Here is a 24164-nt window from a genome sequence, read left to right as displayed (position 1 = left end):
AGCGCAGGGGAGGACAGAGGCTCCGGCGCGGCAGAAGCAGGAGACCCGAGTTCCGAAGCCGCCGGGCCTGAGTTCTGGACCTGCCGGGCCCGAGTTCTGGAGCTGCTGGGCCTGAGTTCTGGACCTGCCAGGCCCGAGTTCCAGAGCTGCCGGGCCTGAGTTCTGGAGCCGCCAGACCCGAGTTCTGGAGCTGCCGGGCCTGAGTTCTGGAGCCGCTGGACCCGAGTTCTGGAGCTGCTGGGCCTGAGTTCTGGAGCTGCTGGGCCTGAGTTCTGGAGCCGCCAGACCCGAGTTCTGGAGCTGCCGGGCCTGAGTTCTGGAGCCGCCAGACCCGAGTTCCGGAGCTGCCGGGCCCTTCCCCTCTCACCTCAGACCGGCTCCGTCCCGGGCCCTTGCCCGCTCCCAGCGGTTCCCAGCCGGAGTTTTCCCAGCCGGGACCAGCCTGAGTAAGAGCAGGCGCCCCCGGCCTCCGGCACCATTTCCTGCTTCCTTCACTCCCTCACTCTGTCCTAGTTACAGGCCGTGACCCAGAACAGGTGTTCGCCGGCACCGCCCTCGTTCTGGGCCCGGCCGCACCTGCGGGAGGCTCCGGCCCTCAGACACTGCTCCCTGCGCTGGGCGGAGGCTGGGGCAGGGAGGGGGGAAGGCCCTCTGCGGCTCCTCCCAGATGGGTCTCCAGGCTCCCCCCAAAGCCCCACTGTTGTTTCACCCAATAAACACCTAGTGAACGGCGCTCCTGCCTGGCCTGGTGGGGACCCCGCTCCCTGACCCCGATCTGGGCCTCAGTTTCCCCATCTGCGGTAGGGGGACAAGGGGCTGCTCCCGGTGGGCAGAGGCATTTAGGCAGGAAAGTCCTTCTCAGAATCACGCGCGACACAAAACTGAGGGTCCCAGGGAAAGCCAGTCACACCTGATGGTTGTCCGTTTCCGGGCAGATGCAAAGCTCCCTGGGAAGAGCCGCTTCCCGACCTGGCTCCTGTTTGGGAATCATGGTCCCGGTCCCAAACCCCGGCTCTGGGCGCCCCCAGACCCTTTCTGCCCTGGCCCCGCCCCAGCCCACACCCTGCCTCAGGGGCCCTGCCCAGTCCCTTCTCTTGGTGCCTCAGTTTCCTCAGGGGGGGATGGTGACGGCGCCAGCTCCCAAGGCTGGAGTGGGGACCCGAGGAGGCGGGGCCTGGGGCCCGCTCCCCCTCCTCCCACCCGGAAGCTCCTGGGGACCCTGCCCCGGGGCCAAGCCCCCCACAGCAGGGGGGGCGCTGCAGGGAGGGGCCCCTTCGGAGTCTTATCTCAGGGCTAGCCCTGCCCTGCCCTCCCTCCAGCCCCCAGAAGTTTGCCTGGCGTTCAATGCTCCGCCTCCCCCACGTGGCCACCTATTGCCCAGGAGGGTCTCCTCCCCCCCCCCCAGCTGGTCCCCAAAACCTTGGGTGGGAGGGGGCGGGACCAGGCTCAAGTCCCAGGTCTGCCTCTTATTACTCCAGTGACCGTGACAAAGACCTTCCTTTCCTCTCGCCCCGAGCCTCAGTTTCCCCATCTGTAAAAAAGTGAGGGTTGGATACGAAGCTGGGCTACGATGCCTTTTAGCTCCAGAGGGGTAGCTGATTGGACACTGTCCCTTTAATTCATGAGCCCGAAGCTGGGAGGTGGGGCGGAAATGCACATGCGCATTGCGCCTCGGGACTTATTTCTCGGACTCAGCCGTCACGCGACCTTGTTTGCCCCATTCGGAAAGTTCAAGACATCTAAGACCGAGGGCAACGCGCAGGCGCAGATCGTCATCACGAGACCTATGTCGCTCCGCGAAAAACTGGGGCTCTTTCCGGCGCCCCGCCCATACGACCAATCAACGAGTCTCGCTCTCCGGGCCGACCAATGGCAGCGAGGCGGGGTGTGGCCTGGCGCCGGGTTGAGCGGCGGGCCGAGCCGGGGGCTCGAGTGAGCGGCGCGGCCGGCGGCGAGCGCGGGCGGGCGGATCCGGCCATGTCGCGCTGGCTGTGGCCGTGGTCGAGCTGCATGAAGAAACGGGCCTGCCGCTACCTGCTGCAGCACTATCTGGGCCACTTCCTGCAGGAGCGGCTGAGCTTGGAGCAGCTCAGCCTGGACCTGTACCAGGGCAGCGGCGGGCTGCGGGACATCCACCTGGACGTATGGGTGAGCGGCCGGGGTCGGGACCGGGGGACCCGAGGGGCGGGGAGCCGGGACGCCGGAGTGCCAGGCGGCCGGGCCCCAGCAGGGCTCCCATTGCACGGATGGGGCAAAACGAGGCCCCGACAGAGTCCGCGGAGCCGCGGCCCAGACTCCCCCACCCTCCCCGGGCCCCAGCCAGTCTCGAGAGGCAAAGGGCCGGCTGGGGAAGGACAGCCTTCACCCGGGGCAGAAACACCCCCCTCCCCCCCAGTTAAATGACGGGGAAGGGGCTCGGGACTGGAGGAGGAAGGGGAAACACTCGGCCAAGGAGGAGGGCAGACGCTGAAATCAGACGCCCCCTCCCCATTAGAATTCTGGAGAGAAGGGTCTTGTCCCGGGGGGCCAGCCTGGGGGAGGCAGCCCCCAGCCCAGAGGAGGAAGTCTGCCCCCCCATTAAAGGGTGAAGGAGAAGGTCTTGGGGCTGGAGAAGGCAGACCCTCCCCGTCCAACTTTTCCCCTCCATTAGAATTGGGGGCTTGGGTCCCAGGCCGGGAGGAGGAAGGGCAGGAAGCTGGGAAGGGGCCTTCAGACCCCATCCCCCACGGGGCTTAGGGGGGTCTGGGCAACCCCTTTCCCCCAAGGGCCCGGAGGAGGGGCCACCCCCGTCCTGGCGTCCCTGATGTCAACAACAGCTCACGTCAGGCTCTTGTTGATCAACATGCCTTGGGACTGTTTGGCAACAGTTGTCACTTCCGGCAGGGGCAGGGGCCTCTTACTGGGGAAGAACCCCCGGGGGGAGCAGGATCCGAGGGAGGGGCGGGGGGACCAGGACCCCTCAGCTGGGGGGGAGTGTTGGGGGTGGGGCAGGGACGGGGCTTAGGTGCTGGACCGTGATTCATAGCTCAGCTGACCCCAGAAGGAACTACAAATTACAGGCTTCGGACTCCGAAGCTGCCGCTCTTCCCCGCCCCGACCAAGGCTGCCGCCCCCGGCCAAAGCCCCGGGCCCCGAGCCCTAGGAAGCTTTGATTTCGGGGCTACCCTGGGTCAGAGGGGCTCCCCGGCAGGGTATGGGGACGTAGGTTGGGCTAAGGGGGCAGGGGGGGTAGAAGGGGCACCCTGAGGGATCATGGGAGGCTTTTCCTCCGGAAAGAGGTCAGAGAAACTGAGCAGACCCTGGGGCTGAAGGAAGAGGACCCTCAGATTTATGGGGGCTCCCTGAGAGATGAGCCGCAGACTGAGGGGGCCGGGCAGGCCGCCTGCTGCTTCCGAAGGGGAGCCTTCGGCATCTGACCTGTGACCTCAGCAGCTGGGCTGGTCTCATGCCCGCCCCTCCCCTGTGATTGGGCAGTCTGGGACCTTAGGTCAGTGGACTACAGCTCTTCCCCTCCCCCAGAGCCCGAAAACAAGGGCTGGGGCCCCCCAGGACCCTCACTCTGGGGTCCCTTCCTCTGGGTTTCCAGGTCAGAAATCGCCTCCACTTTGTGGGGTGAGGGGATTGACATGGACCCGCCCTCCAGGGGAGGGAAGGAGGGTCAGAACCCCTCAGGCCACAGAGTTGTCCTTGGTTGGGGGCTGTGTCCCTCAGGCCTCCGAGGTGGTCAGAGAGCAGGGAGTGGTCCGGGGGGAGCAGCCCCGGGCTTTGGGCCTCAGTTCCCTCCTTTGTTAAGTGGGAGCGATGAGCCCCAGGTTGGGGAGCCCTTGTCCCTGGCCCGGTCGGGGCTGGCCGCTTCCTTCTCCAGCTCATTTTGCAGATGAGTAAACTGAGGCAAAGCGAAGCGCCTCGTCCGGGGCCACAGCCAGGAAGCGTCTTTGCCGGCGAGACTGGGAGCGGGGCCGGCTCCGCGGGAGGGAGGGGGCCACGTCCCGCGGCCCTCACTCTGCCTTGGCCCCGGCGCCCCTTTTTCCTAGTCTGTGAACGAGCTGCTGGAGTCGGTGGAATCGCCCCTGGAGCTGGTCGATGGCTTCGTGGGCTCCATCGAGGTGGCGGTGCCCTGGGCCGCCCTCCTCACCGACCACTGCACCATGCAGGTGTCCGGCCTGCAGCTCACTCTGCGGCCGCGGAGCGGGCAAGGTGAGGCCGGGGCGGCGGGCCGGGGGCTGGGGGTTCTGGGGGGTCTCGGTCCTGACGCCCGCTTCCCGCAGTGCCTGGGACGGCAGAATCCCAGAGCTGGACGTCCTGCATGACCACCAGCCTGCAGCTAGCTCAGGAGTGCCTTCGCGAGGGCCCCCCCGAGCCCTCCGAGCCCCCCCAGCCCCTGGAGGGCCTGGAGATGTTCGCCAGACCATCGAGACAGGTGAGCCCCGGGTCCGGCTCGGCCCCCCGCCCCCCTCCCCGTCCCAGCTCCTGGGAGCCCGGGAGCCTGCGTGGGCCTGACCCCGGCCTCTCCCGCCCCCCAGTGCTTCGGAGGATCAAGGTGACCTTCCTGGACACCATTGTGCGGGTGGAGCACGCGCCAGGTGGCGGAGACAGCAGCATGGCGGTGGAGATCCACATTCAGAGGTGGGCAGGGCCCGGGAGGGACCGGAAGCTGACCTGCCCCCAGCTCCTTTCCGAGCTCACTCCTTGGGCCCCCTCCCCACCTTTGCCGCCCGTCCCTGCCCCTGCTCTGCCCGGCTCGGGGCGCCCTCCCTTTCCTTTCCCCGTGGGGACGGGGGCCCCGGGGCCGGGGTCCCGTCTGCTTCTCCGTCGGCGCCCCCCGGGTACTTGTCCCCTCCTGACCTGGGCCGCCCTCGTCCCCCCAGACTGGAATACTGTGATGAGGCCGTGCGGGACCCGAGCCAGGCTCCCCCCGTGGACGTGCACCAGCCCCCCGCCTTCCTGCACAAGCTGCTGCAGCTCTCGGGCGTCAAGCTTCACTATGAAGAGTGTCCCCCTCAGGTGGGAGCGAGCTCTGGAGGGGGGATGGGCCCCAGGTGGAGAGGGGAGGCGACAGAAGCACCAAGGCCGGAGGGGTCCCTCCCCTCTGACCTCTGACCTCTGCCCTCTCCCTCCAGGAAGAGTCCCCCAGCCCCCCCTTGCAGATTGGCAGCTGCTCCGGGTACATGGAGCTGACCGTAAAACTGAAGCAGAACGAGGCCTTTCCTGGGCCCAGGGTAGGGAGCTGGGGCTGCCCTGGGGGAGAGGGGCCGCTTGGGGGGGCGCGGGGGGGAGGGAAGGAGGAAGCGGGACAGCTGAGGGTGTCCTGGTGCCCGGGCAGGGCTGGGCCTCCACAGAATGGGGCCCCTCCCTCCTTCACCGGAACGCCCGGCGCCCACCACTAACCAGGCTCTCGCCCGCCCTCGGCAGATGGAGGTGTCGGGGCAGCTAGGCTGCCTGCACTTGCTCCTGGCCCCGCAGCATCTCCTGCAGCTGCAGGACCTCCTCAGTGCCCTGAGCCTAGCAGGTGAGCCCCCAGCCCAAGCCGGGGAGGGGGGCCCGGGCCGCCCGTGGGCGGGAGCCTGAGGCGTCTCTCCTGTGCCCCCCCAGACACGGAGGGGCTGTCGGAGAAGGCGAACAAGAACCGCCCCCTCAGGGCCGAGGACTTGCGGCTTATCGAGCAGGACCTGAGCCAGCAGCTCCAGGGGGGCGGCCCGACGCTCTCCTCGGACCCTCTGGTGGGCATGGACAGCACAGGTACGGGCCGGGAGCCTGCGCTGGCCGGGGCGGGGGAGCCCGGGACCCCCCTCTGAGCCGCCCGCCCCCTCTCCCCCCGCCCAGATCTCTTCTTCTCCATGGCCGCTCTGACTAGCAGCGTGACGTCCGCGCGCTCTGTCTCCGAGATTTCCCTCTCCGATGTGGACCTGGGCTCGTCCCTGCACAGCGAAGGGACCCCCCGGCGCCCCCACACCCACCCTGCCCTCCACGGTCTCAGCCGCCTGCCTGGTGAGGGAGGGAACTGGGCCTCCCCCCTTCCCTCTCCCCTAACGGAAGGGGGCGCGGGGCCTTGGCCCAGCGGGCTGGGGGCGGTCCCGAAGGACCAGCTCTAGGGCAGGAGTTACCCGAGGGGTGTGGGGGGAGAGTACGGAAGGGTCTCCCCGAGTCTGAACGCCACCCTGACCCGCCGCTCCGTCCATGCGGCTGCCTGTTGTCCTCCCGGGCTTTGAACGAGTGAGCGTTTGTGGGCGAGCTCTTGATCGATCGCGTTAAAGGGGAACACTTGGGGTGGGGGACGGCACACCAGGGATCCCCCAGAGCCCGAATACACAGAGGTGAGTGAGGGGGAGGGTGGAGGATCCCGGCCCTGCTGGGAAGTAGGGGGACCGGGCCCTCACCCCCCTCCTCCCCTGCCCCCTGTCCCACCCTCTTCCTGCAGGCAAGGCAGCGGCCCCCATCCCCCCCGAGAGCCTGCGCCCAGAGTCGCTGCTGAAAGTGACCCTGGGCGGGATGACGCTGACGGCCCTGCAGCAGCCCCCCGGGGCCCCCCCCGGCTGTCCCCCCGACCTCGCTGCCCGCTTCTTTGCCGAGTTTGACGCTGCCAAAGAGGGACCCTTTGGGTCCCGGGACTTTCACCATCTCCGGCCCCGCTTCCAGAAGGCCTGTCCCCGAAGCCACGTGAGGTACTGGCGGCTGTGGCGGTCCCGCCTGGGCTGGGGGTCCCGCCTGGGGTTGGCGGTGGGCTGAGCCTTGGATCTTGCAGGCTAACGGGTTCCGCGGTGCAGCTGAGCTGGGAGCAGCGCGGAGGGGCCGGCGCCAGGGGCCGGGCTTTTAGCACTGACCTGCTCTTTGGGCAGCTGGAGGTGCTGGAGTGTCTGTGGCCTGAAGGGGCGGCTGAGCCCGAATACACAGAGGTGAGCGAGGGGGAGGGCGGAGGATCCCGGCCCTGCTGGGAAGTACGAGGGGGGCTGCCAGGCCCTCACTCCCCCCTCCCCCGCCTCCTGTCCCACCAGCTCCTGAGCTTCCCCAACGGCTCCGGCTTCGGGGCCTCGGCCCGCCCCTGTGCACACCTGCGGTACATCCAGACCCAGCGCCGGATCCCCAAGGTAAGGATCCCCTCATTAGCAGAACGAGGTTTCGGCTTCCGACTTGCTTCCAGGCCTGTCTCCGGCACGCCTCTAACCCTGTGTCCTTCCGCCTTTGTCCACCGATAGAGCCACCCCCGGCGGCCGGCCTCGTGCCTCTGTACCTCCGACTTGTCCTTGGAACTGGCCGAATTCCAGTCTGACGTGGAGCTGGGGGCTCTGGACCGGCTCGGGGCGCTTTTCCATCTTGCCACCACCCCGATGGCCCGGGAGCAGGGCCTGCTGGTGAGCCAGCCTGTGGGAGGAGGGAGCGAGAGGGAGGAGGGCTGGGGAAAGGAACGAGAGCTCGAAGCAGTTTGGCAGCAAACTCACAGCTGCCCTTGAGGAAGACGGAGCTCTGGAAGCTGGGCAAGGAAATGGAGCAAGGTGGGCTCTAAGGCAGAGGAGAGATGGGAGGGCGCCCCAGGCCTGGGACCGGTGAAAAAGCGCTTTCCTGAGCAAAGAAAAGGGGATTTTGCCCAGGACTTAGAGGGTGGAAGAGGTCTCAGTTTCCAGGGTTTTGTTGGCTTATGGGCTGGGCCAGATTTCAGGAATATAGGGAGCCTGCCGGGGAGGGGACAGAGCCCGACGTTCTCAGCTTCTGAGGCCATGGACATCCTAGCCAAGAAGGCTTAGGGTCTCCTGGGAAAGGCAGGCAGGCTCGGGGGGCCTCCCGATTTTTCGGGCGAGGGAACGGGCCAGAGTTGTTCAGGGATTGCCCGGGGTTCCCTGGGCAGCCCCGGCTCCTGCCCTTGCCAGCCCACGCGGGTGGGAGCTGAGCAGTCAAGTCTCCTGACCAAGGTTCTGAGGATCTGAGTTAAAATTCTGCTTCGGTTAACTTGGTCCCTCATGGCCCAGGACTTACAAGGAGGGAGGAGTTTGAACTTGAGCCTCTGAGGCCTCGGGACCCTGATCCTGTGCCCATCCCCCTCTCAATTGCCCATCCCCTGCTGCCCCCTCTCATTCTCTTGCCCTGTGAAAGCAGAGAGCGGAGACGGGGCCTCTGCCAAGCGCACATTCTCTGTCTGTGGGGGACAGAATGGGGGTGGGCCCCACCCTGGGCCTCAGTTTCCTCATGGGTAAAATGGAAGAACAGTCCCAGTTTCTGGTCTCAGGACAGTGTTGGGCAAGAAGCCCCCGCCCTGCTCCCCAACGCAGGGAGGAGGCAGGAGATGGCATGAGCCCTTTTGAGCCCCGTCTTTCTCCAGGGGGGCCTCCTTGTACCGTGGAGCGCCAGACGGTCCTGCGGGTCGCGGCCCCTCACGCCACCCTTCGGCTGCGATTCCCCATCCCCGACCTGCGCCCCCAGCGCAACCCTTGGGCGGGCCGGGCCGTGCGGGAGGAACTTCTCCGCCTCGAGCTGACGGACCTGGAGTTTCGGTCTGAGCTGAGCCATGGCCCCAGCCCACAGGCCCCCACCCGCTTGGAGCTGACCTGCAGCGACCTGCACGGTAGGGGAGCCTCGGAACCCACCCCAGGTCCCTCCCAGAACTTTGACCCAGACTCGGCACAGCCGTGACCAACCCTCCTTCCTTCCCCTGCCCCGATGTAGGAACTTACGAGGACAGGGAGAAGCCTGCTGTCCCCTGCCTTCGAGTTTCCAAGACCCTGGATCCCCAGGGCCCTGAGCGCAAGTACATCCTGCCCAAGTAAGTGTGGGGGGGACACCCCCCCCCCAGCAGAGGAGACCCTGGGGGTTGGGGGGAGGGGAGGTGTTGGGTCTGGGAAATCTGTGCTCCCATCCCCCAGTAACAGCCCTGCTCCCTGGCAGGGCAGTGGTGACCCTGAACCCCCAGTATAGCAGCTCCCAGTGGGACGTGGTCCTGGAGAAGGGGGAAGAAGTGGAGCTGTCATCAGCCGAGAGCCCCTGTGAGCTGCGCCAGCCTGAGCCTTCGCCCTTTTCCTCCAAGAGGACCATGTATGAGACTGAGGAGGTGAGAACCCGCTCCCACCCCCACCCCCCGCCTTTGCTTTTCCCTGAAAGTGAGGATTGCTGGAGTTGGAGGGTGGGGGAGACTGAGGAGGAATGGGGGGGCATCTTCCCCCCCCCTCCACTTACCCTGACAGTGAGAGGGTTACTGACCAGCCCAGGGTCAAGTCCCAGGGCCCTATTTGATTGTCCTAGAATGAGAGCAGAGAGAGAGAGAGAGATTGTTGGGGTGCAGAGGGACAGCCAAACTGGGCAGGCCTAAGCAGACTTCCACTTGAAGTCCTCCCATCAAATGTCAAATCATATCAGCCAGCATTTATTAAGCACCTACTATGTACTGGGTCAGGTGCTAGGGATAGAAAGAAGAAAACAATCTTTGTCCCTGCCTGGATGCCAAGATAAGAGCTGGGTAAAATAATCTCCAAATCATCTTGCTTAGGTCTTATCTCAGAGTCATAAAATAGTTTGAGGGGATTTGGGAGGGGCTTCTCATAAAAAGTCAGAGCTTTCATTGAAATGGAAATCTGGATTGTGGTGGGTGTTCCAGGTCTGGAAAAGCCGGGGGGCCAGGAAATGGCCATAAGCCTCTGTTTCTCTGAATGCTGGAAAAGTAGGAAAGTCATTTTGTATTTAATTCTGGTAGTGAGAGAGCTGGGGTTTAAGAAAATCCCTTTTGTGGCTGAATAGATAAGAGTGGGCAGAGACTTGGAGCACGCTAACCCCCAGGGGCAGCTGTAGCAGTCCAGGGTGAATGGGTGGGGCTTTGTCTGCCCCAGGTTTATGCTGGGTCAAGGGCACGAGGCCATGATCTAGCAGAGACTCTAGCGGAGATGTTAGCAAGGTGAAATCGACAAAAGGTGTTAGGGTGAAATCTGCCAGAAATATATGCAGAAATGAAATGAAAACGAGATGTTAGATGAGATCTGCTAGAGGTGTTTGCAGAAGTAAAATCTACAAAAGATGTTAGAGAGGCAAAATCTGCCAGAGAGATCCGTAACATCTTTAGTAGATTTCACCTCTACATGAGTGACATCTGCCAGAAGTATCCGCAGAGGTGAAATGTACAAGAGATGTTAGAAAAGTGAAATCTGCTGGAGATGTTAGCAAGGTGAAATCTACAAAAGGTGTTGCAGAGGTGAAATCCACAGGCCTTAGGGTCATCTTGGATTTGAGGGATGAGAGAGGAGTCCAGGGTGAGCCCTAGGTTGGGAGTTCTAGGAAGATGACCTTGCTCTCCACAGTAATTGGGAAGGTTGAGGGGGAGGGGTTAGAGGGAAGGATAATGAGGTCACTTTAGGACAGACCGAGTTTAGGATGTCTCCTGTGATATCCAGAGTCATCAGAAAAACAATTGGAGATTGAAGATCAGCAGAAAGGCTGAGACACCGGAGAGGGACATAGGAAAGTAATTAGTGTAGACGTGGTCATTGAATCAATGGGAGCTGACGAGGTCTCCAGGTAAAGCAGCATGGAGAAGAGGAGTGAGTCCAGAACGGATTCCTGAGGGACCCCTATGTCCGGAGACATGATCTGGAGTAGGAGACAGCGCGGTCAAAAAGGAAGGAGGAGAGCCAGGAAAGGGGGCGGGGAGGATGTCCCAGAAACCTCAAGAGAAGAGAATAGCCACAAGAGTGGCTAACAGTATCCAAGGCTGCTGAGAGAACAAGGGGAATGAGGACAGAGAAAAGGCCTTTGGATTTACGAGTGAGAACTGGGAGGCGAGAGAGGGAATAAGCATCTCTACGGCACTTCCTGTGTGCCAGGCCCTGTGCTAAGCATATTACAGATCTAATCTCATTTCATCGTTAACAACAGTCCTGCGAGGTAGGTGAGGTTATTGCCTCGGTGAGGCAAACGGCCTCGTTCGGGTCAGGCAGGCAGCAAGACTTTAACTTGGGTCTTTCTGGGCTCTAGGCGTCATGGCGCCCTCTTGTGTGTAGAAGCCCGGTTTGCCTGGGATGTAGGCGTATCAAAAGGTCGAGTCAGAAGCTTCACACAGCTTGACATGCAAGGCCTTGAATGCCAGGGTCTAGAGCTCTTTAAATGGTGGGGAACCATAGAGGGGTTTCTGACCAGAAAGGCCCCCATCCGGGGCCTCGGACAAGGCTGGTGGGGACGAGCAGGTTGACGGAAAATTGGCCATCCAGCTTCTACTTGAAGACCTGTAGTGACAGGGAGCTCACTCCTGGCAGTCCATTCCACTTTGGTACAGTTGGGTTGTTAGGAAGCAGCTTCTGACATCAAGCCTCGGGTCACCTCTTCAGCTCAGCCGCTTTGGGGCAGATCATTTAACCCCTGTCCCATTGGGGTGTCGCCTTTAACCTTATCCTCCAAAGACTACAATGTGGAATGAGCTAGCGGAGCTCTGGTGAACTCCTGGCAGAACCTCCTTGTCCAGACTAGCTTACAGATCCCCACTGATCTTTGGGGAATCCTCCGGCCCCCAGATGGTGATTCCCGGGGATCCCGAGGAGATGGGCGAATTCCAGAGCCGAACGCTGGCCCTGTCGCGGTGCAGCCTGGAGCTGACCCTGCCCAGCGCCCACATTTTCCTGCCCAGCAAGGAGGTCTACGAGAGCATCTACAACAGGTAACGAGCCCCTGGGGGCCCAGCGGGGGAGGGTGGGGAGCCCCTGCTCCTCTCACCCCACCCCCTTCCCTCCCTCCAGGATCAATAACGACCTGCTCATGTGGGAGCCTGGAGATCTGCTCCCCGACCTTGGCCCTGCTGCTTCCGCGGCCGCCCCTGGCTTCCCCGGGCCCTCCGCCTTCTGGCAGGAAGACTTCAAGATGTGCAAATCCGCCTTTAAACTGGGTACGCAGGCCGTCGCTTCCACCCCATTCAGGCCGGGGATGCTGGGAAGGAGGGCCTGGCCGGGGGCAATGCTCGGGAACTGGGCCCCTGGTGACCCCGCCCCTCTTCCTCTGCCCAGACTCGGACTCTGAAGATGAAGATGCGCACTTCTTCTCGGTGGACGAGTCGGGGGTCCCACAGCCCCCTGCGCCAGAGCCGCGGAGTCCCCGTACCCAGAGCACTTTCTCCACGCTGGTGACGGTGCTGAAGGGGCGGATCACTGTTCTATGTGAGACCAAGGTGAGTTGGGCGGGAGGGCGCGTCTGTCCCAAAAGATGGGAACTTGGGATGACCACCCATCAGGCAGACCCAGGGCTCCAGGTGGTTCTTAGCCCACAGTGGAAATGGGGGCAGCTTTGTAGCAAGGGGCCAGTGCAGCTTGAACCAGGGGGAGAGACGGAGCAGAGGGAAGGCCCTGTGTGTTTGGGAGGAGTTGTCAGTTCAGGGGGTGAGACTTGAAAGGGGGGGGGGCAGGATGATGTAGGGTCTCAAATGCCAAGCAAAGGGGTTGAAACTTGATAAAGAAGCAGCAGGAGAGCAGTTTCTGAGCAGAGGCCTCCCCTGGGCCTCCTCAAAGGGTTTCCAGCCAAAAAGGATGAGGGATGATCTCGGCCCATTTTACATTTGAATTTCAGACCTGAGAGGAGAGAAGTTGCATGAGAGCAATAGGTTGGGGCCCTAGAGCCCCTTTGGGGTGGGGCCCAGGACGGAGCAGGGATGGGCTCACTCAGGCTTGTCCCCCCCTAGGGGGAGGGTGGGAAGAAGCTGGACGACTGCCATGGAGAGCTGGTCCTCGATGTGACCCAGGGCACCATCTTCAGCGTCTCCCAGTATCTGGGCCAGCCGGGGCTCGGCTACCTCTGCCTGGAGGCCGAGAAGGCGGCCCTCTACCACCAAGGTATGGGGGATGGGCTGGGGCTGGGGGAGGGGACGGGGAGCAGGGCGCCCCTCCCTAAGGCTCTGCCCTCCCCACAGCCGTAGTGGACGACTACTTGCTGCCCACCCGCCTCGAGGTGCCCAGCTTCACCCCACCCGCCCAGCTGGCCCCGACCATCTACCCCTCGGAGGAAGGGGTGACGGATCGGGGGTCTGCGAGCCGCAAGGGCCAGGGCCAGGGCCCTCGAATGCTCTCCACGGCTGTACGCATTCATCTGGACCCCCAGAAGAACGTCAAGGTACTGTGCCACCCTGACCCATGGTTCTTGGCGGACGTGTGCCCGGGAGGCCCCCCCAGTACCCATCACACTCCAAATGTGTATTTCTCCTCCCCCAGGAGTTCCTGGTTACGCTGCGGCTACATGGAGCCACCCTTCGCCACCGCATGGCCCTGCCCAACCAAAGCTGGCACTGCCAGGTGAGTGGGGGGTAGGTGAGGGGGCTGCTCTGAGCCCCTGCTGCCCCCCCTCACCCCCTTTCTCTGCTCTGTAGCTCCTGGATTTCTTGGATGTTTTGGACGACCCCATCCTTGGCTTCCTGCCGCCCACGGTCATCACCGTCCTGCACACGCACCTGTTCTCCTGCGCCGTTGACTACAGGTACCCGGGGTTCAGGGCCGCCGTTGCCCAGGGTCTGCGCTGCTGCGATTGTAACTGATGTCTGCCCCTTCCCCCCAGGCCTCTCCACCTTCCCGTGCGCGTCCTCATCACTGCAGAGACTTTCACCCTCTCCAGCAACATTATCATGGACACCTCCACCTTCCTGCTCAGGTGGCTGGCCCTGTACCATGCTCTCCCCCCTCCCCCCGGGACTGCTGGTGCCCATTGAGCCCAGGGTCTGGTCTTATAGCGGCCCAGGGGCCATCTCAGAGCTCCCGGGGGCTGAGCTCCACCAGAGCTGTACCTTGTCTGATGGAGAGGGGGCTCTGAGGCAACTGCGTGTGGGGTCGGGTTTGGGAGGGAGCCCCCGTGGTGGTTGTGGCAGATTAGCACTTCGGGCCAGGCCAGCGAGTATCTCTTGAGCACCGCCTGGTGCCAGGCCAGGAAGCTCATTCTCCCAGAAGCCCCTGGTCTGGCCCGGCCTGGGAAGCTCTCGTCTCCAGCCAGCCTTCCCGGCCGCGGCCACATCAGCTACCCCCCCTTGGGCTTGGGGGCAATCTCGGGGACATTAAATGGGGGGCTCACAACGGGGAGAAAACCCTAATTTGTTTGAAAAACTGGCCTCTTGGGTCCTTGCTCGTCCAGTCTCGGGTGGATGTTCCCACTAGGATGGGGCTGTCCAGCAGACCCAAGGCTCCGTGGTGGGACGGAGTGGGCGGGTCGCCCCAGAGGCCCCTGTCCTTCGCCCCTTCCTGCCCACTAAGGCTGTCCTGCTCTCTGCCTCCCTCCATCGAGCCGGCCAAGCACGGGCCCTCATTAAGGGAGAGCCCAGGAGAGGTTGAGCCTGGGGGTTGGGGGGCTCAGGAGTGTCATGGGGAAGAAGGTGGTGTGTGAGCCAGCGGATAGAGAGAAGGCAGGAGGCACAGCCAGGGCAAAGACCTGGAGTTGGGAGAGATTGGCAGGGAGGCAGATGGCTCGGGCTGGGCAGGGCCGAAGACCCTAGAGGTGACGGGGCTGAGGAGTCGAGTTCCCCCCCGTCCCCCCTTCCCCGTGTTCACAGCCCCATCTCCCTTGCCAGGTTTATCCTCGATGATTCCGCCATCTACCTGTCCGACAGGTGTGGGAATGAGCCCCTCGATCTGCGCAAAGGTGAGAGGCCCAAGAGGTGAGGGAGCTTGAGGAAGCCCCCCCTCCAATTCCCACCTCCAGCCCAGCCCCTCAGGGAGCCAATAATGAGCCTTTGCTCAGACCTGTGTATCATGGGGCTGTATCTGGGGCTTGAGCCAGGCCAGGAATATACCCTCCCTCCAGCAGGGATCACGCTCAGGCAGGGCTCTGCACACCATGGGTGTTTAATGTTTGCTGAATGAACCATGGAACCTCTCAGAGGTCAGAGGGGGCTGTTCTGCCCAGGCCAGCTGAGCCCCTCCCTCACTTTTCCTGCAGATTATGTCTGTGTTCTGGACGTGGATCTGCTGGAGCTTGTGATCAAGACCTGGAAGGGCAGCACGGAGGGCAAACTGGTGAGCAGCAGCATATGGCGGGGCGCAGATGCCCCCTCCACCTGCCCCCCAATCCCCTCCAGGAGATACGGGGGCCCCAAGCCGAGAGCAAGGTGAAGGAACCTCGGGGTGAGAGGTGGCCCTGGGGCAGCCCTCTGCGCCTGCCGAGTCAGTGGCCTCATCCCTCACAAGGGTGAGAGGTCACAAGGGAAAGGAAAAGTCAAGGGCCAAGCTCAGGAGATCCCACAGGTTGGGAAATAATGGGACCCAGCCATTGTGGGGCCGCCCCCTCCCTGGAGGACCCCAGGCTTTGAGAAGGGGAGATGAGCTCCCAGCAGCCCCCAAGGCCCTTCTCATCCCAGATGAGAAAACAGGCCCAGAGAAAGGGACCCCCGGGTCATACGGCAAGCACGCGGTGGCCAGGGCGCTCCTGCCTCCACCCCAAGCTTCTGGGTGACCCTGCTGGGCCGGGCCGCCTCCTGAGTGCCCTCCTCCCCACAGAGCCAGCCCCTCTTTGAACTGCGCTGCTCCAACAACGTGGTGCATCTGCACAGCTGTGCCGACTCCTGCGCCCTGCTGGCCAACTTGCTGCAGTATGTGGTGGGCTCCGGGGATCTGCACCCTCCAGCCCGGCCCCCCAGCCCCACTGAGATCGCCGGCCAGAAGGTTCAGGTGAGGGGGGGGGGGTGGATGTTGTGGTGGGCGCCTGCTCTGGTGATGAGGGCAGGGAGGGCCCAAGGAGGCCTCTCTGCCGAGGTTGGCTGGGATGTCCTTGCAGTAGGAGGGGGAGTGGGCCTTGGGGTCGAGAGGCCTTGGGGATCACGTGGGCCAGCTTCCCTCTGCTTACAGCTCAGAGTGCCCCTTGGGATCCGCCCCAGCTGGGCTTGCTCGTGGGGAGCTTTGCTATCTTCCTTCCTTCCCATTCACCCCTTGGCTCCCCCCCAGCTCTCGGAGAGCCCGGCTTCCCTGCCCTCCTGCCCCCCGGCTGAGACTGCCCTTATCAATCAGCGGGACCTGACGGATGCCCTCATTGATACGGAGCGGAGCCTGCGGGATCTGGCCCTGCCTCCAGGTACGGGCTGGGGCAGGCGGCCGGCGGCACGGGGCGGATTGTGCCCCCCCGGCGGCGCCACCCAGCTGTCCGTCCCCCGCTTTTCCGTCCCTGCAGGTGGTGGGCCCCTGCGGCAGGCCTCTCCCGTGTCCGTTTACCTGTTCCCGGGTGAGCGGGGTGGGGCCCAGCCCCCTCCGCCCCCTGATAGTGCCTCTGAAAGCAGCCTTGGAGTCAAAGAGGAGGAAGCAGAAGAGGAGGAGGAGGAAGAGGAGGAGGAGGACGGAGATGGGGATGCCCTGGACAGCGATGAGTTCTGCATCCTGGATGCCCCTGGTCTCGGCATCCCTGTGCGTGCCCGGGAGGGGGCAGGGAAGGAGAGTGGGGGACTCGGGCATCCTGACCTCTCAGTCTGCTTTCCCCACCGCTTCTCTCTCCAGCCCCGAGACGGCGAGCCGGTGGTGACCAAGCTACAGCCTGGCTCCATCACGGTCCGGGACGGTCACTTCTCTCGCCCCCTGGGTAGCACGGACCTGCTGCGAGCACCTGCCCACTTCCCCATGCCCACCAACCGTCTGGTGCTACGAGAGGTCTCTCTGATCTGGCACCTTTACGGGGGCCACGATTTTGGTCCTCACCACAGCCACAGGTAGGGATGGGCGGCATGGTCATAGGGCACATCTTGCAAGCCCTGTGAGGCGGCCATAGGGTTGGGCTCAGGGAGGATCACTCGTGTGGGGGTGTCTGGGCCCACCACGTAGCTATAAGAACCTGGGACGGCTCCCAGGGCCTGCAGCATCTGGAATAGGCAGAGGGAGCCTTTCCCAGAGCCCCAGAGTAACCTTGGCCACCCACTGAGCTTTCCAGCCTTCCAGTCATGACCTCTTTCGGGCTGCTGGTCCCTCTATGGCTACCACCCCGAGTGCATACTCCCTCACCCCTGTCTCTGCCTTGCTTCCTCCTTCTTTTTTTAGCTGTTCCTCTCCTTCCCTGCCTCCTCTCTCCTTTTCTGTCTCTCTCTGCCTGTTTCAGTCTTTGTCCACCTCCTCTCCTCTTCATCCCTCCTACTTCCTCCCCTCAAGCCCCCTCCCCCACCTCCCAATTTTGCAGTCCTGCTCCTGCCGCCTTCTGAGACCCTGAAGACTCCCGGGTCACCCCTTCGGCGGATGAGCCCAGACAAGTCACTCGGTCTCAGTGTTTGTGGCGGCAGGTTCGCAGGAGGTCACACGTACAAGAGGCAAACACGTCCGTGGTTATTCCCTGACTTCCTGTCATGGTGACGACGACTTTGGTCTCCTGATCTGCCTGCCGCCTCTTCAGCGCTTCCAGTTGCAGTATGGGGGGGTGGGGTCGGTCTGCAATCCCTCCCAGCTTCACAAAGGCAGCGCTGTCTTCTCTCTGTCCCTGCACTTAACAGGGGCTTAATAAATGCTGACTGACGCACCCTTCCTTCCCGGCAGGACAAAAGCTGGCCTCTCGGGTCCCCGGGGCTCCCCCTCACGATGCTCTGGGCTCAATAGGCCCCAGAACTCCTGGCGCACCCAGGGCGGCAGTGGCCGGCAGCACCACATCCTCATGGAGATCCAGCTCAGCAAGGTAAGGGCAGAGGAGGCGCGGGGTCCAGAGCCGAGAGGCTCTCGTTACAGAGAGGGAAACTGAGAACCTAGCACCACAGATCGGGAGTTGGGAAAGACTTTAGGGATAACTATATAGTTCCCCTCATTTTACAGATGAGGATGGGGAGTCCCAGGGAGGTGATTATGGCCCAGGGTCATCCAAATTCACTGTCCCAAGCTGCCTGCGTGCTGTCTGGGGCAGGAGAAGAATGGAAGCTCCTAGAGGTCAAGGGCTGTTTTTGACTACTCTGTGCCTCCCGGGAACTTAGCACAGTATTTGGCACATCCGTAAATGCTTACAAGTCATCAAGTGATTGATGTGTGTGTGCGCGCGTGTGTGTCTCTGTGTGCGTCTCTGTGTCTCTGTGCATGTGTGTGTGTGTGTGCGTGCCACTTGCTGTCCCCCAAGGTGAGCTTCCAGCACGAGACTTACCCAACAGAGAGAGCAGCAGCCCCTGGCGCCGAGTTGGGGGAGCAGCCCCTGGCCCGCCAGGTGTTCATCGTCCAGGAGCTGGAGATTCGAGACCGCCTGGCCTCCTCCCAGATCAACAAGTTCCTTTACCTGTACACAAGCGAGAAGATGCCCCGGCGGGCTCATTCTAACATGGTATGGGGCGGGAGCGTCCACAATCTGCATGAGGGGTGGGGAGGGTAGACCGTGAGAGCCGCCCCTGTGCGAGCCACACGGGCTTCTCCCGATGTTGAAGAATCGAAAGACTATTGTTTGGGGCCGGAAGGGACTTGGGGGCCATTGAGTCAGGAGTCACACAGCTAAGTTCACATATGACTCTTGGTTTTCTACTTGTGACTAATGGCGGGCAAGTATTCGTCTCTAAAATGGCAAGGGAGATGTGCACCGAGGGCTTCGGTGGGGAAATTGTCAACCTCCAGAGGAAGCCCTTTGATTGGACCATGAGTCCTTTCTGTTCAAGGGGCAGAGCGGTGGGCAAGGCTCCTGGCTTTCAGGAGCCCAAGTTGGGCCGGAAAGGGAAAGTGCCAGCTGGAGCCGTGGGCATCCCGGGCAGGAGTCCTCATGGGATTCCAGGATCTAGAGGGGTCTGGGGCAGTGACTTCTCTTCCTCGTCCCCCCCCAGCTCACTATAAAAGCCCTCCATGTGGCCCCAGAGGCCGGCCTGGGAGGTCCAGAATGTTGTCTCCGAGTTTCCCTCATGCCCCTGCGGCTCAATATTGACCAGGTGAGATTGGTTTTTTCCAGAGAGAGTGAGTGAGTGTATGTGTGTGTGTAAATTGTGTGAGTTCATGTGGGTGTGCATGAGTGTACATGTGTAAATGTGTGTGTGTGCACGATTTTGCGTGTGTGTGTGCGTGTGTGTGTGTGTGTGTGTGTGTGTGTGTGTGTGTGTGTTGGTCCTTAGCCGTTCTCTAATCTCTGGGGTTGCCCCCTCATACTTTGCAGGATGCCCTGTTCTTCCTGAAAGATTTCTTCACTAGTCTGGCTGCTGGCATTAACCCTGTCATTCCCATGGACACAGCAACTGAAGGTGAGAGGCTGGGGCAAAGAACAGAGGCGGAATGAGGCCTTCTCTGCTCCGAGCTTAGTTCTCTCGGCACCAGGAATGGGAGCTGCTCATTTTTCCAGCTTGTCTAGCGGGCATTCTCAGAAACGAGGGATCCGCTTTGCAAGGGAGGATTTCATTCAGGAACCTATTGGGGGCCAGGCACTGTATCAGGGTTACACTGGAGATGGAGTTATGGGGCAGGGTTAGATGGGCTTCATGTCGAAGGTATCACTTTAGCTAGGCTTTGAAGGAAACTAAGAGATGGAGGTGAAGTTGTAGAACGTACAAAAGCCTGGAGACAAGAAATAGGGTGGTAGATGTGGGGAACAACAAGAAGGCAATTTGCTGGACTGTAAAGTGCAAGGAAAATAATGGATAAAAACTAAATGTGTCTTTAAATGCCTGCTAAAGGAATTCTACTTTCTCACAGGTAACATGAGGACGAGCGCTGTGCTAGTTGTACAGGCGTCCTACCTGTGAGGACAAGCGCTGTGATAGTTGTATGTACGTCCTACCCGTGAGGACAAGCGCTGTGCTAGTTGTACAGGCGTCCTACCCGTGAGGACAAGCGCTGTGATAGTTGTACAGGCGTCCTACCTGTGAAGACAAGCGCTGTGATAGTTGTATGTACGTCCTACCCGTGAGGACAAGCACTGTGATAGTTATATGTATGTCCTACCCGTGAGGATAAGCGCTGTGATAGTTGTACAGGTGTCCTACCTGTGAAGACAAGCGCTGTGATAGTTATATGTATGTCCTACCCGTGAGGATAAGCGCTGTGATAGTTGTACAGGTGTCCTACCTGTGAAGACAAGCGCTGTGATAGTTGTACAGGCGTCCTACCCGTGAGGACAAGCGCTGTGATAGTTGTACAGGTGTCCTACCTGTGAAGACAAGCGCTGTGATAGTTGTATGTACGGCCTACCCGTGAGGACAAGCACTGTGATAGTTATATGTATGTCCTACCTGTGAGGACAAGCACTGTGATAGTTGTGTGTTCGTCCTACCCGTGAGGACAAGCGCTGTGATAGTTGTACAGGCGTCCTACCTGTGAAGACAAGCGCTGTGATAGTTGTATGTACGTCCTACCCGTGAGGACAAGCACTGTGATAGTTGTGTGTTCGTCCTACCCGTGAGGACAAGCACTGTGATAGTTATATGTACGTCCTACCCGTGAGGACAAGCACTGTGATAGTTGTACATATGTTCTATCCATCAGTTCCAGCACTAGTAGTACACCCGTGAGGATAAGTACTGTGGTAGTTGTGTGTTTGTCCTACCCGTGAGGACAAGCGCTGTGATAGTTGTACAGGCGTCCTACCCGTGAGGACAAGCACTGTGATAGTTATATGTACGTCCTACCCGTGAGGACGAGCACTGTGCTAGTTGTACATATATTCTATCCATCAGTTTCAGCACTAGTAGTACACCCGTGAGGATAAGTACTGTGGTAGTTGTGTAGAAATGGTCTGGAAGGCCCTGAGGCTGTGTCCAGTTAGGAAACCCCCAGAACAGACCAAGTGGTGACAGTTTGCCGCCCAGTGCCCAGGAACCGCAGGCAGGGAAAAGCAGCACAACTGAGGCCTTTCCTCCTCATTCCCTTCTCTTTACAGCCCGCAGTGGTGCAGCTTGCAGCTGTTGACATTTTCCTTCACACAACCTTGTGATGGTATAGGCAGGTTAGAATTAGCTTCCTTTGACAGGAGAGGAAACAAAGCCTGAGACTTCTCAGTAGCAGATGACCTATGCCTTTGTCTAAGAGGTTTGCCTGTGGCATAGTGGGGCTAAGTAAGTTGAGTCTGGGCCACCCTGTGCTGTGCCCCCCAAGGTCTCTCCTGATTGATACTCGCTTAGAAGGTGGCTCCTCAGGTTCCAGAGGCAGAAATGTGGCTTCCTGACCATTCTTTAAGCTGTAATGCCTTTTAGGCTCCCATATCTGAAGTCGGGCAAAGGAGAACCCGATTCCCGAAGAGCAGAGTGGGAGGTGGTAAGGAGCAAGGTCCCCCAGGGACCTTCCCACTGCCCTTCACTCTTGCCCAGGCTTCTTGGCATCCAGTGGGCCTCCCGTTCACACCTGGGTCCATCCTGTTCCTCTCCTCCTTTTCAGCTCGCCAGGATCCTCCCGTCCGGACCAGTGCCACCCAAGACAAGCTGCCAGAGGGGGCAGAGATGAGCAGCTCTCTGGAGACCACCGTCAGTGAACAGAGCTCCACATCCACATCTGCAACCTCCACTGAGCAGCCCATTTATTTCAGGTGTTGATTGGGCCTGGGATAGTCGGGACAGGAAATGGAGGGAGGCCGGCCTGCCGGGTCCAGCATCTCTGAGGGCTGATACACCTTCCACCCTTATTGTACCTCTGTAGGGAGTTCCGATTTACCTCCGAGGTCCCGATTTGGTTGGATTATCACGGCAAGCACGTCACCATGGACCAAGTGGTGAGTGCCGGAACCTGGGGCCCGCTGCCGGTGAATGTATGGATGCATGTAGGGTGACCCGAAGTGCTTGGTCCGGTCACGATTGAGTAGCTGTGTGGCCTGGTCCCAGTTCTCCACAATGAGGGGTGGATGGTGCATGGTTCCTCTGTGAGCAAGCCCCATCTTGTTGACTCTGTGCTGAGCCATGAGTTGCATCATCTCCACGGGCTGGGGAGGGGGCCGGGATGTGGCAGGGATAGAAGGCAGTGGTCCTGAGTCCTGGTGTCTGATGCCTAGGTGTCCCTCTGGGTCTGGGGGTCTCCTGAGTCCCCCCAGTCCCGGGCTCTGCAACGACCTGCCCACCTCTCCCTCCCAGGGCACCTTCGCTGGGATCCTCATTGGCCTGGCCCAGCTAAATTGTTCGGAGCTCAAGCTAAAACGTCTCTGCTGTCGGCATGGGTGAGCCTTCCCAGCAGCCCCACCCCCGCTCCTTGAGACCCCCAATCTCTGTGATGTTCTCTCCCCACCTCCACCCCCAGGAAGCCCCTGTCTGAGGCTGAAAACTGGGCATCCGTCTCCCTCTATCCTGATACTATAGCATGAGCCTTCCATGTGAGGATGGCCTTGTGACTCTGGAAGGAAGCCACTCAACTTTCCCCTTTTCCCTGTGTTCTGTGGACAGGCTCTTGGGGGTTGACAAGGTGCTGGGCTATGCCCTCAATGAATGGCTACAGGATATCCGGAAGAACCAGCTGCCAGGGCTTCTGGGAGGCGTGGGCCCCATGCACTCAGTGGTCCAGCTCTGTGAGTGCCGCTTATCCACGGACAGGCCACGTTGGAGGGGCTTTAAAGTGACCATTTTTGTGGGGATGGCCGAAAAAACCTTCATGGCAAGGCTGCCCCCCGAGAGGGTGAAAGGGGGTGGGCCACTCTCGGCCTCCTGGGAAGAACGTGTTGGGTAGAAAAAGCCGGGGGTGAGAGAGGGCGCCCTGACCCTGCTTCTCTCGCTCTAGTTCATGGCCTTAGAGACTTGCTGTGGCTTCCTATCGAGCAGTACCGGAGGGATGGACGCCTCATGCGGGGGCTGCAGCGGGGGGCTGCCTCCTTCGGGTCTTCCACAGCTTCAGCTGCTCTGGAGCTCAGTAACCGGCTCGTGCAGGCAATCCAGGTGACCAGATTGGGCGGAGGGGCCTGGCCCAGGGAGCTCTCTTCCTCACAGAGCAGCTCGTTCTCGGGAGCTGCTGATGTCATCGGGGTGGGACTCGACGGCCCTGGGAGTTCCAGCTTGAGATTTTGTCAAGGGGTGGTCACCCTGTAAGCTCCCACCAAGGCAAGGTGGGCCCTCTAGGGCCAAGCGGAGCACCTGTAAGAGCCCTTATGTAGAGATGGTGTAAAGGATGTGTGGGGGTGGCAGATGCCATGGGTGCCCAGCAGAGGGAGGGGCTGGACGCCACTGACCAGAAGTGGGACAGGGCAGGATGAGGGTGCGGGGGGCTTGGCCTCTACCTTGCCTTCCTCCTTCCAGGCGACTGCCGAGACAGTTTATGACATCCTGTCCCCGGCCGCCCCGGTCTCCCGCTCGCTTCAGGACAAACGCTCGGCCCGGAAACTCCGCAAGGGACAGCAGCCGGCCGACCTTCGGGAAGGTGTGGCCAAGGCCTACGACACCGTGCGAGAGGTACCCCCCCAGCTAGCCTCCCCCCTCTCCTGGTGTTCCCCCCCCCACAATCCTGTTTTGTTGTTCATTGTTGCTTTATCCCGTTCCCTCCTCTCGCCTCCCAGGGCATCCTGGACACAGCCCAGACCATCTGTGATGTTGCTTCTCGGGGTCACGAGCAGAAGGGGCTGACGGGGGCCGTCGGGGGGGTGATCCGCCAGCTGCCCCCCACGGTGGTGAAGCCGCTCATCTTGGCCACCGAAGCCACGTCCAACTTGCTGGGAGGGATGCGCAACCAGATCCTGCCTGACGCCCACAAGGACCACGCGCTCAAGTGGCGGTCAGAGGAGCCGCAAGACTGAGGGGGACGATGGGGTCCAGCTGCGGGGACGATTGCATCCTGCGAGCCCGTGGGCCTCGGCTCTCTGACCAGTGGGGGTTCTTGGCCGTGTGGCTACCAGGGTGGCGCAGGAAGACGCCCCGCCTCGAAACTGACTCCGAGTCCCCCTGCCAATCCCCCGTCCCCATCCTTAGGGCCTGGGCTGAGGAGTCCTTCTGCCGCGAGGAGGAGGAAGGGGCTGGGGGACCGTCCTGGGCCCGAGCCCCTGCTGCTGCTGCCTAGCCCCAGGACGCACAGACTTCTCACCCCTGGGGCCCCCTCCTAGCCAAGTTCCGTGTTCCGACGGGGGGAGGGCCAGGCCCTGGGACACACATGTGGTTCCGTGTATCACTTTCTAAGCCCTCGGGAGTGGGGGTCGCGGCTTCTGCATGATGTGGAATAAATTGTGCCCATAGCCGCCATCCCCCATCCTCTTTGTTCCCCAGCCCGGGAGTTCTTGCCGCTGCCTTCCGTGCTCATGCGAAGCCCTTTGTCCTCCTGCCCCTGCCCCCTGCTGGCCACACCTGACTTAGTGGCCATGGCCCCGATCCAGGAAGCCGCCTCCGCCCTTCTGCCCTCGCACCACCAGAGGGCGCCAGGGGG

General features: G+C 61.5%; 1 protein-coding gene and 1 long non-coding RNA gene across 2 annotated transcripts; one reads left to right on the top strand and one right to left on the bottom strand.

Annotated features, from left to right (window-relative positions):
* Positions 1-12: 12 nt before the first annotated feature.
* On the bottom strand, positions 13-1509 carry LOC127540107 (uncharacterized). The gene is made up of 3 exons (XR_007948094.1): positions 1495-1509; positions 125-976; positions 13-80 (listed from the first exon to the last, which is right to left on the bottom strand). It is a non-coding gene; the product is annotated as an uncharacterized LOC127540107 (long non-coding RNA).
* A 445-nt stretch (positions 1510-1954) lies between these two features.
* ATG2A (autophagy related 2A) lies at positions 1955-23983 on the top strand. The gene is given in 43 exon segments (XM_051966920.1): positions 1955-2148; positions 4035-4197; positions 4269-4400; positions 4403-4420; positions 4524-4626; positions 4869-5004; positions 5121-5219; positions 5413-5509; positions 5593-5739; positions 5824-5988; positions 6419-6662; positions 6743-6893; positions 6993-7085; positions 7194-7423; positions 7841-7904; positions 8089-8554; positions 8656-8752; positions 8875-9037; positions 11481-11623; positions 11703-11848; positions 11967-12127; positions 12635-12785; positions 12863-13062; positions 13161-13241; positions 13316-13422; positions 13501-13593; positions 14501-14571; positions 14869-14945; positions 15426-15596; positions 15870-15996; positions 16093-16322; positions 16413-16621; positions 17433-17568; positions 17998-18195; positions 18683-18784; positions 19006-19090; positions 21216-21363; positions 21474-21546; positions 21902-21984; positions 22208-22329; positions 22539-22693; positions 23051-23203; positions 23308-23983. Coding segments are annotated over 43 exon segments (6198 nt in total). The 5' UTR covers positions 1955-1977; the 3' UTR covers positions 23545-23983.
* Positions 23984-24164: the final 181 nt, after the last annotated feature.

This window comes from Antechinus flavipes, chromosome 6 (assembly GCF_016432865.1).
Source record: "Antechinus flavipes isolate AdamAnt ecotype Samford, QLD, Australia chromosome 6, AdamAnt_v2, whole genome shotgun sequence".
Taxonomy (NCBI): domain Eukaryota; kingdom Metazoa; phylum Chordata; class Mammalia; order Dasyuromorphia; family Dasyuridae; genus Antechinus; species Antechinus flavipes.
This window is presented reverse-complemented; position numbering and strand designations above follow the sequence as displayed.